This window comes from Heptranchias perlo, chromosome 1 (assembly GCF_035084215.1).
Source record: "Heptranchias perlo isolate sHepPer1 chromosome 1, sHepPer1.hap1, whole genome shotgun sequence".
NCBI classification, from domain to species: domain Eukaryota; kingdom Metazoa; phylum Chordata; class Chondrichthyes; order Hexanchiformes; family Hexanchidae; genus Heptranchias; species Heptranchias perlo.
Window position 1 is genome coordinate 3,053,217 of NC_090325.1, and position 12,373 is coordinate 3,065,589.

A 12,373-nucleotide genomic window follows, 5' to 3' on the forward strand; every position below is an offset into this window, starting at 1 on the left:
ATTGGGCGGGAAACTGGAATTGAGGTTGAAGATCAGCCATGATCTGATTGAATGGCGGCGCAGGCTCGAGAGGCCATATGGCCAACTCCTGCTCCTATTTCTTATGTTCTTATGTTCTCAGAGACTCCACGCCAGCATCAATACCAGGTTACAGCTCTAGGGAGTGGCAGTGTGCGAGCAGCTGCCTCAGTGAGACTCCTCCACTAACCTGCCGATCATCGGGAGCACTTGTGCATCTTCTCTCCGCCCTCCTCGGCCTCTCCCTCCTGTGAGCCGAGCTCTCTTTCTGTTGCTGGATGGTCCCGTATAACCGAGAGAGGGGGAGAACGGTGACGCGCTCCGGTCCAAAGGCCCGAACCAAGCGAGCTGTGTCGATCGTCGAGGCTGTGCTTCCCGTCTCTGTCTGCACCTCCGTCTCGGTCTGGGTCTCCGTCGGGGCCGGAGTTTCCGACTCAGTCGCAGGCAGTCCTGCCGAGCTCTCGCTCTTTGTGTCCAAGTAGTGCTGGCGGTTTAGGATGTTCTTTATCCGATCGGTGGAGATTTCCTCCAGCGAGTCGGGGGTGGTGGGCAGGGAAGTCAGCAAAGGGGCCGCTGGGCCTGGCCTCGCCGTGTCCTCCCTCGTCGTGTCTTCCCACACCTTGCGTCTCCTCTTCCCCTCGACCTTCCTTCGGCGCTGCCCGTCCTCCTCGACAGAGAGGAGTGAGTGCTGGACCGGGTTCCTCAGGAACCGTGCCAGCTGGTCCAAGCGTTCCAGCAGGGAGAGTTCGCTGGCACTGCTCGAGCCCAGACTTTTGTTTCTCTTCTGCCTCTCTTTAAACCTCTCCCACAGTTCGTCCAGGCTGCTGTATCTCCCAGCACCTCCGGGGCTGGACGAGCCCCCAGCTTGTTGCACCCACTGCCTTCCACCGGTGCCCAGGTCAGTGTAGCTGCTCCTGGTCGCTGGCTGCCCTCGGGGGTTACCATGCCTGGAGCTCCTGGCAGCCACCTTCGCCCGTTCCTTGTAGGAGAGGCCTGGGCACCCGACCTCCCCGTGGCCGTCATCCGCTTCTGCGGCGAGGGGCCAGAACTGGTTCCCGTTGCCGCCATCAGCCGCTCCGGCCCGATGCATGGTTGGGTACGAACGCGTTCTCCTGCCGCTCAGCTCTCGCTGGCCTGCTTGATGCCTCGCTTCAGAGAGGCGCGAAAGGTGCCTGTTCCTGGACTCGAGGGGGCTCCTGGTCTCAGGCCTGTCCGGGTAGCCAGTGTAAAACCCGCCAGCTCCTCCGTCTCGTGTTGGCGGGGTCTCCGGGAAAGTCTCCGCCCCGGCGGTGAGGGAGCTCTGGTGACGCCAGAGTCCTTCGCTGCGCCGGATACCTGCAGGGACGACAAGGAAACTGAGAGTCAGGATAAAGCAGGAGGTCAACATGTGGGTGGCCTGTATCCTAACTTACACCAAGTCCCATTTACCCATCACCCCTGTGCTCGCTGACCTATATCGGCTCCCGGTCTGGCAACGTTTCGATTCTAAAGTTATTATTGTTTTCAAATCCCTCCATGGCCTCGCCCCTCTCTATCTCTGTAACCTCCTCCAGCCCTTCAAGCCTCCTCTAATTCTGGCCTCTTATGCATCCCCGATTTGGGCGGCCGTGCCTTCAGCTGCCTAGGCCCTAAGCTCTGGAGTTCCTTCCCTAAATCTCTCTGCCTCTCCACCTCTCTCTCCTCCTTTAAGACGCTCCTTAAAACCTACCTCTTTGACCAAGCTTTTGGCCACCTGTCCTAATATCTACTTATGTGGCTCAGTGTCAAATTTTGTTTGATAATCGCTCCTGTGAAACACCATGGGTTGTTTTACTACGTTAATGGCATTATATAAATCTAAGTTGTTTTTGTTTAAATACACAGCCCTGCCTGTTTGCTGTATTCTGTAGTTTATTTCATATGCTTTTGAAATAGTTTTTTAAAAGTATTCATTCTCGGGATGTGGGCGTCGCTGGCAAGGCCGGCATTTATTGCCCATCCCTAATTGCCCTGGAGAAGGTGGTGGTGAGCCGCCTTCTTGAACCGCTGCAGTGCGTGTGGTGACGGTTCTCCCACAGTGCTGTTAGGGAGGGAGTTCCAGGATTTTGACCCAGTGACGATGAAGGAACGGCGATATATTTCCAAGTCAGGATGGAGTGTGCATTGGAGGGGAACGTGCAGGTGGTGTTGTTCCCATGTACCTGCTGCTCTTGTCCTTCTAGGTGGTAGAGGTCGCGGGTTTGGGAGGTGCTGTCGAAGAAGCCTTGGCGAGTTGCTGCAGTGCATCCTGTGGATGGTACACACTGCAGCCACAGTGCGCCGATGGTGAAGGGAGTGAATGTTTAGGGTGGTGGATGGGGTGCCAATCAAACGGACTGCTTTGTCCTGGAAGGTTCGAGCTTGGAGTGTTGTTGCAGCTGCACTCATCCAGGAAAATGAAGAGTATTCCATCACACTCCTGACTTGTGCCTTATAGTTGGTGGAAATGCTTTGGGGAGTCAGGAGGTGAGTCTCTCACTGCAGAATATCCAGCCTCTGACCTGCTCTTGTAACCACAGTATTTATGTGGCTGGTCCAGTTGAGTTACGGCTAAAACGGGAGCTGCAATTCAACTCTAAAATGAAGGGCAAAGAGAGGCGTTGTCTGTACCAAAGGTCTCCAGCCTTTTAGAGCGGGGGCTGGACACACCTGGTAAAACCAGTCAGTGGGCTGGACGGACTCACAAATGCACAGAGCCACACTCCTAAAAGTGAGATCCCCCCGTCCCCCGTACACAAAAGAGCAAGACCCCCAAAAGTGAGATCCTCACGTGCACATAGAGACCCTCAAAAGTGAAAACACTACACAAAACGCCTGTCAAACATGTCGCCACCCCAAAGGTAACTCCCATATACAAAAATAATGTTACCCCTTTACACAAAAAGAGACCCCATACACAAAAAAGCAAGATCACCGCATACACAGAGATTGAACCCTATACACAAAAGCTTACTCAACACCATCGTGGGAGAACCTTCACCACACGGACCGCAGCGGTTCAAGAAAGTGCCTCAGCACCACCTTCTCAAGGGCAATTAGGGATAGGCAATAAATGCCGGCCTCGCCAACCGCTCACAAAACTTGGTGGGGCATCACCAGTAATCTCCAGTGCACCATATAAAGCATTTAGGATTAACTGTTGACACTGGGCACACTAACTCATACACTGTACACATAAGCTCAAGAGAGATTCAGCCTGTTCCACTTTTTGCTCTGTTAACAAATTGGGGGATGAGCCTCAAGTATAAAAGGCTAATTGACTTTATCCATTGGTGTCAGCCGTGGCTCAGTGGTAGCACTCTCGCCTCGGAGTCAGAAGGTCGCGACCTCAAGTCCCACTCCAGAGACGTGAGGACATAATCCAGGCTGACACTCCCAGTGCAGCACTGAGTGAGTGCTGCACTGTCGGAGGCGCCGTCTTTCAGATGAGACATTGAACCGAGGCCCTGTCTGCCCTTTCAGGTGGGCGTAAAAAATCCCACAGCACTATTTCGAAGAAGAGTCCCCAGTGTCCTGGCCAATATTTATCGCTCAACCAACGCCACTAAAAACAGATTATCTGCTCATTATCTCATTGCTGTTTGCGGGAGTTTGCTGTGTGCAAATTGGCTGCCTCGTTTCCTACATTACAACAGTGTCTACACTTCAAAAAGTACTTCATTGGCTGCAAAGTGCTTTGGGACGTCCTGAGGTTCTGAAAGGCGCTACATAAATGCAAGCCCTTTCTTTCTTTGAATGTGGAAGCTCTAGTTATAGGGCCAGGAAATCCCATTGGTGCCGATACGCTGGGAAGCTGCAGCAATGCATCTAAACGCCACTCACCAAAAACTGTCCCTGGGTTGGTGGTAAGGCTCACTCTCCATCATCCTGTGTCGTGTACACAGCCTGAGGTCGTGAAAGGCGCTATATAAATGCAAGTTCTTTCTTTCTTTCTATCGAGATGTAGGAGTGCAGGAGAGCAGTTATTTCTTTGTTATCATGGTGCAGTGAAATCCACGGTGCAATGTAAATGGAGCTGGGAGCTCCGGCATATCACCAGAGTGCAGGTGTGCATCATTAATGGAGCGAACATTTCTGGTGAGTTTTCCAGTGGTTTTTATTTCCCTCAGGAGATTTAAGTTGGAAAAAGCCTATGACAGTGCTGGTTGAACACCAAAAGGGCGTCCTTAGCCCATTCTCATTCAGTATAGCCATAGAAGTTTATCGCACAGAAGGTTGCCATTCGGCCCTTCGTGTCTGTACTGGTTCTTTGTTAGAGTAATCCCACTGCCCCACTCTCTCCCCATAGCCCTGTATCAATCGTAAACTAATCCCACTGCCCCACTCTCTCCCCATAGCCCTGTATCAATCGTAAACTAATCCCACTGCCCCACTCTCTCCCCATAGCCCTGTATCAATCGCAAACTAATCCCACTGCCCCACACTCTCCCCATAGCCCTGTATCAATCCCAAACTAATCCCACTGCCCCACTCTCTCCCCATAGCCCTGTATCAAACCAAAACTAATCTGGTTAGACCGCACCTGGAGTACTGTGAGCAGTTCTGGGCACTGCACCTTCGGAAAGACATATGGCCTTGGAGGGAGTGCAGCGTAGGTTTACTAGAATGATACCCGGACTTCAAGGGTTAAGTTACGAGGAGAGATTACACAAATTGGGGTTGTATTCTCTGGAGTTTCGAAGGTTAAGGGGTGATCTGATCAAAGTTTATAAAGATATTAAGGGGAACAGATAGGGTGGATAGAGAGAAACTATTTCCGCTGGTTGGGGATTCTAGGAGTAGGGGGCACAGTCTAAAAATTAGAGCCAGACCTTTCAGGAGCTAGATTAGAAAACATTTCTACACACAAAGGGTGGTAGAAGTTTGGAACTCTCTTCCGCAAACAGCAATTGATACTAGCTCAATTGCTAAATTTAAATGTGAGATAGATATCTTTTGCCTATGTTCCTATCAATCGCAAACTAATCCCACTGCCCTGTGCTCTCCCCACAGCCCTTTATCAATCCCAAACTAATCCCACTGCCCCGCTATCTCCCCATAGCCCTGTATCTTTCTCTGCTTCAAATATTTATCCAATTTTCCTTTAAAAGGTGCAATGGTCTTTGCCTCAACCACTCCCTGTGGTAAACCATTCCATGCTCCAACAACCCTCTGTGCAAAGAATTCTTTCCTAAATTCTGTCCTCACTCTCAGTGATAATTTTAAATTGATGATCCCTCAACACTTACTCGCCAACCAGAGAAATTAGTCTTTCCCTTATCTCTCTATTAAAACTATTTATAATTTTAAAAACCTCCATTAAATCTCTTCAGCCTTCTCCAGTGTAAATAGTCCCAGTATCCCGAGTGTTTCCTCATAACTATAGTTTCCCATCCCTGGCATCATTCTGGTGAATCGTATGCTCCTGATGGCTTTAATGTCCTTTCTAAAAGGGGGGCCACCCGAAACTACACATAGTGCTCAAGTTATCAGCCCTGGCTCAGTGGTTGCACTCTTGCCTCTCATCAGACTGTTGCGGGCTCAAGCCCCAATCTGGAGATTTGAGCATATAATCCAGGACGAGACTTGTGCGGATGAGATGTTAAACCGAGGCCCCGCCTGCCCTCTCATTGCACTACTGGAAGAAGAGCAGGAGAGTTCTTGCGTGGGGTGACCTGTGGAGACAGACTGAACTAGATAGATTGGGGAAAACAAGGGTTTGTGTGGATAAGCTATGAAAGCAAAGGACTGGGTTAGATGTCAGAAGGTCTGTCTTTTACGCAGAGGTTCATTGACACGTGGAACAAGTTCCCGGCTCGTGTGGTGAGCACGGATTCACTGCAACATTCCAGAAGAGGGGTTGATCTCACCGCGTACAGAAGATAGGTGGGATGTTGGGTATGTATCTCTCTGGTTCTGTGACCTCCTGGAACTCATTTTGATCACATTAAGGGGACGGAGAGGAATTTCCCAGGATTCTTTCCCCACTGAATTGGCCTAGACTTTTCTAATCTTTTTTTTGCGTGTCCCAGGAGATGACATCACTACAGGTGGGAGGGTACAACGGGGGGTCACGACACTTAGTTGCATCACGACTGTTTGGGACAGGATGGGTGGATCAGCCCGTCTTTTCCTGTCCGTCTCTTTGTATGTTCGTATATCCCGGTCAATATTTATCCCTCAGCCAACATCACCTAAACAGATTATCTGGTGATTATCACGTTGCTGTTTGTGGGATCTTGCTGTGTGTAAATTGGCTGCCCTGTTTCCTACGTTACAACAGTAACCGCACTTCAAAAAGTACTTCATTGGCTGTGGAGCGCTTTGGGACGTCCCGAGGTTGTGAAAGGCACTATATAAATGCAAGTTCTTTCTTTTCACCAATGTGGTTGACTCTTAACTGCCCTGGCAAGCTGTTCAGGTACCACCAGAACTCAGAGCAACCAGGGATGGGCAATAAATGCTGGTCTTGCAATCGACGCCCACATCCCGAGAATGAATAAATCTTTCTTTAACTGTGGCCTAACCATTGTTTAGTACAAATTTATCATTATTCCTTTACTCTTGTACTCTACGCCCCTATTTATGAAACTCAAATTTTTATTTTAAAAATCTACCTGCATAATTTCGGGGACGTATGTATTTGAACCTCCGAGGTCTCTCTGGTCATCCACATCCCTCAGTGTAAGATCCCATTCCTTGTTTTTCCTCCAGACATGTTACCTCACACTTATCCACATTAAACTGTATCTGCCACCTGCCTGCCCTTTCCATGCTCTCTGACATTTCATTGATCTCCACAGGCATTCTCACCTCTTTCTAACAATCTCATTTCCTCCTTCTCCCTGGATATCTTTGGGGCTGCTGCCTTGCCGTACGCTATCTCTCTGTGCTTGGTCAGTTTGTTTGATGGACCATAGCCCCTGGTTCCCAGTGCCTCAGTCAGGATTCTAGTGGGAGGTGCGTCCTGTGAATCTGGGAGGGGAAACGAGCTAGGGTCAAACCACACAGTCAGAATCTGGGGGGGGTCACATTAGAAAGGTCTTGTGGCTGACCTGTTTGTGAGCTCTCGCTGCTGCTCTCGGAATCCACCAGGCCGGTTCTGCTCTTCGTCCCAGAGTGAGGCATGTAGAACAGCTTGGAGCTGCCTGCAGGTCTGTACGGCAACATCACAGGCACATCTGCAGGCAAGAAAAGATACTGCAGCGTGTGTCTCGCAGTCTTGCACAGAACAGAAAGCCTGTTGTCTTATCGGTGATCCCTCTCTCACCTCTAGTTTTCAAACATTCTCCCTATTTCATTGGTACTAGAATACAGGCGAGTATTATACGGTGTACAGGCAAGTATTATACTGTATACACAGACTAGTACCATCCTTTTTTAGATAAGCATTATACTGTATACACAGTCTACAGACTAGTATCACACTGCAGACTAGTATTATACCGTATACAGACTATTATACCATATAAATTAGTATCATACTGTGTACACAGACTAGTATTAAACTGTGTACACAAACTATTATACCATATACAGACTAGTATTATACTGTGTATACAGACTAGTGTACACATCATACTGTGTACACAGACTAGTATTATACCATATACAGACTAGTGTACACATCATACTGTGTACACAGACTAGTATTATACCATATACAGACTAGTATTATACTGTGTACACAAACTATTATACCATATACAGACTAGTATTATACTGTGTATACAGACTAGTGTACACATCATACTGAGTACACAGACTAGTATTATACCGTGTACACAGGCCAGTGTACACATCATACTGTGTACACAGGCCAGTGTACACATCATACTGTGTACACAGGCCAGTGTACACATCATACTGTGTACACAGGCCAGTGTACACATCATACTGTGTACACAGGCCAGTGTACACATCATACTGTGTACACAGGCCAGTGTACACATCATACTGTGTACACAGGCCAGTGTACACATCATACTGTGTACACAGGCCAGTGTACACATCATACTGTGTACACAGACCAGTATTACACTCCCAGTATACAGACCAGTATTACACTCCCAGTATACAGACCAGTATTACACTCCCAGTATTACACTCCCAGTATACAGATTACTGTTATATTTCTATTTTACAAACCAGTGTTACAGATCCCAATCACCAACCGTAAAGCAATTAAAGTCCTAAATTCTTGTAGTAGTGATATCATAATCACTCAGTGATGATCTCATCAAGAGGAAATGCATCATTCTATAAATACCCTAGTAACATAACAGTGGAATGTACCCCTCCCCACATAAATTTCCCAGAAACATAAGAGGCATCTGCCTCTCCTTGCATAAATACCCCAGTAACATAAGAGGAATCTGCCCTTCCCCACATAAGTAGTCCAGTAATATATTTAACAAAGTAGAAAAGTCCCCTGGTTCAGATGGGATGCATCCTAGGTTACTGAGGGAAGTAAGGGTGGAAATTGCAGAGGCTCTGGCCAAAATTTTCCAATCTCCTTAGATATAGGGGTGGTGCCAGAGGACTGGAGGATTGCAAATGTTACACCCCTGTTCAAAAAAGGGGAGAGGCATAAACCCGGCAATTACAGGCCAGTGAGCCTAATGTCAGTGGTGGGGAAACTTTTAAAGTGAATTGATAGGGTAGATAGAGGGAAACTATTTCCTCTGGTGGGGAAATCCAGAACATAAGAAATAGGAGCATGAGTAGGCCATTCGGCCCCTCGAGCCTGCTCCGCCATTCATGGCTGACCTTCGACCTCAACTCCACTTTCCCGTTCGATCCCCATATCCTTTGATTCCCCTAGAGTCCAAAAATCCATCGATCTCAGTCTTGAATATATTCAATGACTCAGCATCCACAGCCCTCTGGGGCAGAGAATTCCAAAGATTCACAACCCTCTGAGTGAAGAAATTTCTCCTCATCTCAGTCTTAAATGGCCGACCCCTTATCCTGAGACTACGCTCCCTAGTTCTAGACTCTCCAGCCAGGGGAAACAACCTCTCAGCATCTACCCTGTCAAGCCCCCTCAGAATCTTACATGTTACAATGAGATCACCTCTCATTCTTCTAAATTCCAGAGAGTATAGGCCCATTCTACTCAATCTCTCCTCATAGGACAACCATCTCATCCCAGGAATTAATCTAGTGAACCTTCGTTGCACCACCTCTAAGGCAAGTATATCCTTCCTTAGGTAAGGAGACCAAAACTGTACACAGCACTCCAGGTGTGGTCTCACCGAAACTCTGTACAATTACAGCAAGATTTCCATACTCTTGTACTCCACCCCTTGCAATAAAGGCTAATGTACCATTTGCCTTCCTAATTGCTTGATGTACCTACCTGTATGTTAACTTTTTGTGGTTCTTGTACAAGGACAGCCAAATCCCTCTGAACATCAATATTTAATAGTTTCTCACCATTTAAAATATTCTGTTTTTCTATTCTTCCTACCAATGTGAATAACCTCTCATTTCCTCACATTACTACATCTGCCACCTTCTTGCCACTCACTTAACCTGTCTATATCCCTTTCCAGACTCTTTGTGTCCTCCTCACAGTTTACTTTCCCACCTAGCTTTGTATTGTCAGCAAACTTGGACACATTACACTCGGTCCCTTCATCTAAGTCATTAATATAGATTGTAAATAGCTGAGGCCCAAGCACCGATCCTTGCGGCACCCCACTAGTTATAGCCTGCCAGTCTGAAAATGACCCGCTTATCTCTCTCTCTGTTTTCTGCCTGTTAACCAATCCTCTATCCATGCTAATATATTACCCCCAATCCCATGAGGCCCGTACCTTGTGTAACAGCCTTTCATGTGGCACCTTATCGAATGCCTTTTGAAAATCTAAATATACTACATCCACTTGTTCCCCTTTATCTACCCTGCTAGTTACATCCACAAAAAACTTAATAAGTTTGTCAAACACGATTTCCCTTTCATAAAACCATATTGAACGATGGGACGCAATCTTAAAATGAGATCTAGGCCATTTAGGAGTTAAATCAGGAAGCAACCTTTCACCCAAAGGGTAGTGGGAATCTGGAACTCTCTCCCCCAAAAGGCTGTGGATGCTGGGAGTCAATTGAAGCTTTCAAGGCTAAGACTGATAGATTTTTGTTGGGTAAGGGATATGGAGCAAAGGTGGGTAAATGGAGTTAAGATACAGATCAGGCATGATCTAATTGAATGGTGGAGCAGGCTTGAGGGGCTGAATGGCCTCCTCCTGTTCCTATGTTCCTACATAAATATCCCAGTAATATATATTAGTTTGTGGCCCTCAATCCCCCTGTTTATAATTATCCAGTAATAATAGATTCAGGCCGGTAACTCACTCCCGACTATCATAGTAGGTACAGCACAGGAGGAGGCCATTCCGCCCATGCCGGCTCTTTGAAAGAATTTAGTCCCATTCCCCTGCTCTTTCCCCACAGCCCTGTTTCTCTGTTCACTAGTCTGGGCATCTACCTGTTCTCCGAGTTATCGGTGCTTGGCCGGTGGTGGCTGTGGTGCTGGCAGACGTCCTCTGTGCCAGCCCAGGCTGAGTTCTCTCGGTTTGTGCCGACACGTCCTGCCCCATTGTCTCGGCGGTGGCGGTGACGGTTACTGGCGGGGCTGAGGGCAGCGGTTTGACCGTCTGCGTCCACACGTCCACCTTGCTGCCATCCTGTCCAGTCAGAAACCTCGGGACCGGCCTGGCCTCTCCGGACTGCTGGGCTGTGCCGGGATGCCTGGCCTCAGAGGGGTAGTCGAACAAGGGCGGGAACGGGGAGTAAAAAGCCGGGACGGGCATGGGCAGTGGGGGGTACGGCGGCCCCCGGTCACCCGCCGCCTCCGGCTGATGGACAACGGGACAGGCCGGGCTCGGGGCAGGACCGTGGGTCGGAGGTGGAGCCTGCAGCAGTGCCGAGTCTCCTTCTGTTTTCCCGTGTACATCTTCAGCACCAAAGTGGAGCTTCCTGGATGGCACAGGAACGTGACCGGGCTGAGCCACGGTGGCAGCTGAGCGCTTTGGAGAAAGGGTTAACCGGAGATGAGAAAGCACAGTCTTGATGGGAGAGGAGCTAGGCGCACCTACATAAGCGGAGTGGGGTTTTATTCCTGCGGTGCTGGTTGTGATGTGGCTAGGCAGCTCCCCCGTCTCTGCCGGGGTTTGTCCAGTGAAGCTTGTCTCCGTGCCGGGCTGCTTTCTCTGCTCTGGGCTGCTGGGCGGACGCTCCTCCCGGTCGGCGTGAAGCGCGGAGCTCGGGGGCTGGGCTTGCTCGGGCCTCACTGGCCCAGCCCCCGTCTCCTCGGTCGCCCCAGCGCCCTCCTGCGGACGGCCAGGGCCGGGAGGCTCCTCGTGGTCACCAGGTCTGTCGGCGATCACCGGTTTTCCACCGGACGTCTCCTCGGGAAGCGGTGTGGGAAGGGGAGCCCCTCGGCCAGGGCTGACCTGGGGGCTGGAGGAGGAGGGCCTCCTGCGCGAAGAAAAAGTGATGGCAACAATGGGCTTTGCGAGCTGCGAAGGTGCGGAATGGACGCAACCGCTCGCAGGGGAGTCGAGAGCCATCGCTTTCAGCCGCTCGTCCATGTCCCTGCGCAGGGGAGTCCTTAGCTGAACCGTGGTGTCAAAAAGATTGTCGGAAAGCTTCCGGAGCTGGCTGGAGATCTGGGATCTTGCTGTGTTGACAGACAGGAATGCAGCGGCGGGGAGAGCTGGGAGCTCGATCTCTGGGACGGTCTCTATAGACGATGAGATATTTGGGGGCAACGACAAATCCTCGGCATCAACCAGCCATCCATCCTGCCAAAAATACAAACGTTATTTCATCCGCTTTGTTTCTCTTTGCTTTGTTTTTAGTTTGAGGCAAGGCATCCTCTCTGGTCACCCCTCTCCCTGGTCTGCACAGGGCCTATACAGTAACTGCAGTACAGAGGGTGTGAAGCTGAGCTATAGAAAGTTCTCTGCCTATTTCTTTCTCCAACTTCTCCCTGTGCAGGGAGCTGTGTGACTCTCACCCAGCATCTCACCATAGCAACGCAGCAAACGGCTGGGAGAGCAAGCATCAAAACTGCCTCCCTCCACACTATGGCAATCCAGCGCATAGCCCTTCCTGCCAGTACACGTCTCAGGGGAGCTCACCTTCCATTGCCTGGAGCGACTGCTCCCCAGATGCAGTGGTGGCAGCAGTGTGCTGCGAGAGATGTTTTCCACTCCATTACCTCCATTCCCATAACCAGAACAGTGAGAATTTGCAGCCAGAAACCAGTGCTGCCCTCAATAGTTTATTTCCTCGCTCCTCCTGTCTGCAATCTGCAAATGCCGATCTGATGTGAAAGGCTGGCCTGAAC

At 49.6% G+C, this 12,373-nt stretch overlaps 1 protein-coding gene across 3 annotated transcripts in view; it reads right to left on the bottom strand.

Annotated features, from left to right (window-relative positions):
* Window positions 1-12,373, bottom strand: part of alms1 (ALMS1 centrosome and basal body associated protein) — a 102,013-nt gene that overhangs the window by 35,860 nt on the left and 53,780 nt on the right. For 2 of the 3 annotated variants that reach the window (XM_067978597.1, XM_067978635.1), the window contains exons 9-12: window positions 10,508-11,825; window positions 7,071-7,196; window positions 6,829-6,990; window positions 209-1,353 (exon numbers count right to left, since the gene is read on the bottom strand). In XM_067978597.1, the coding sequence (XP_067834698.1) occupies window positions 209-1,353; window positions 6,829-6,990; window positions 7,071-7,196; window positions 10,508-11,825 (2,751 nt within the window). The remainder of the gene's footprint in view (window positions 1-208; window positions 1,354-6,828; window positions 6,991-7,070; window positions 7,197-10,507; window positions 11,826-12,373) is intronic. The other variant, XM_067978660.1, reaches the window with a different exon arrangement.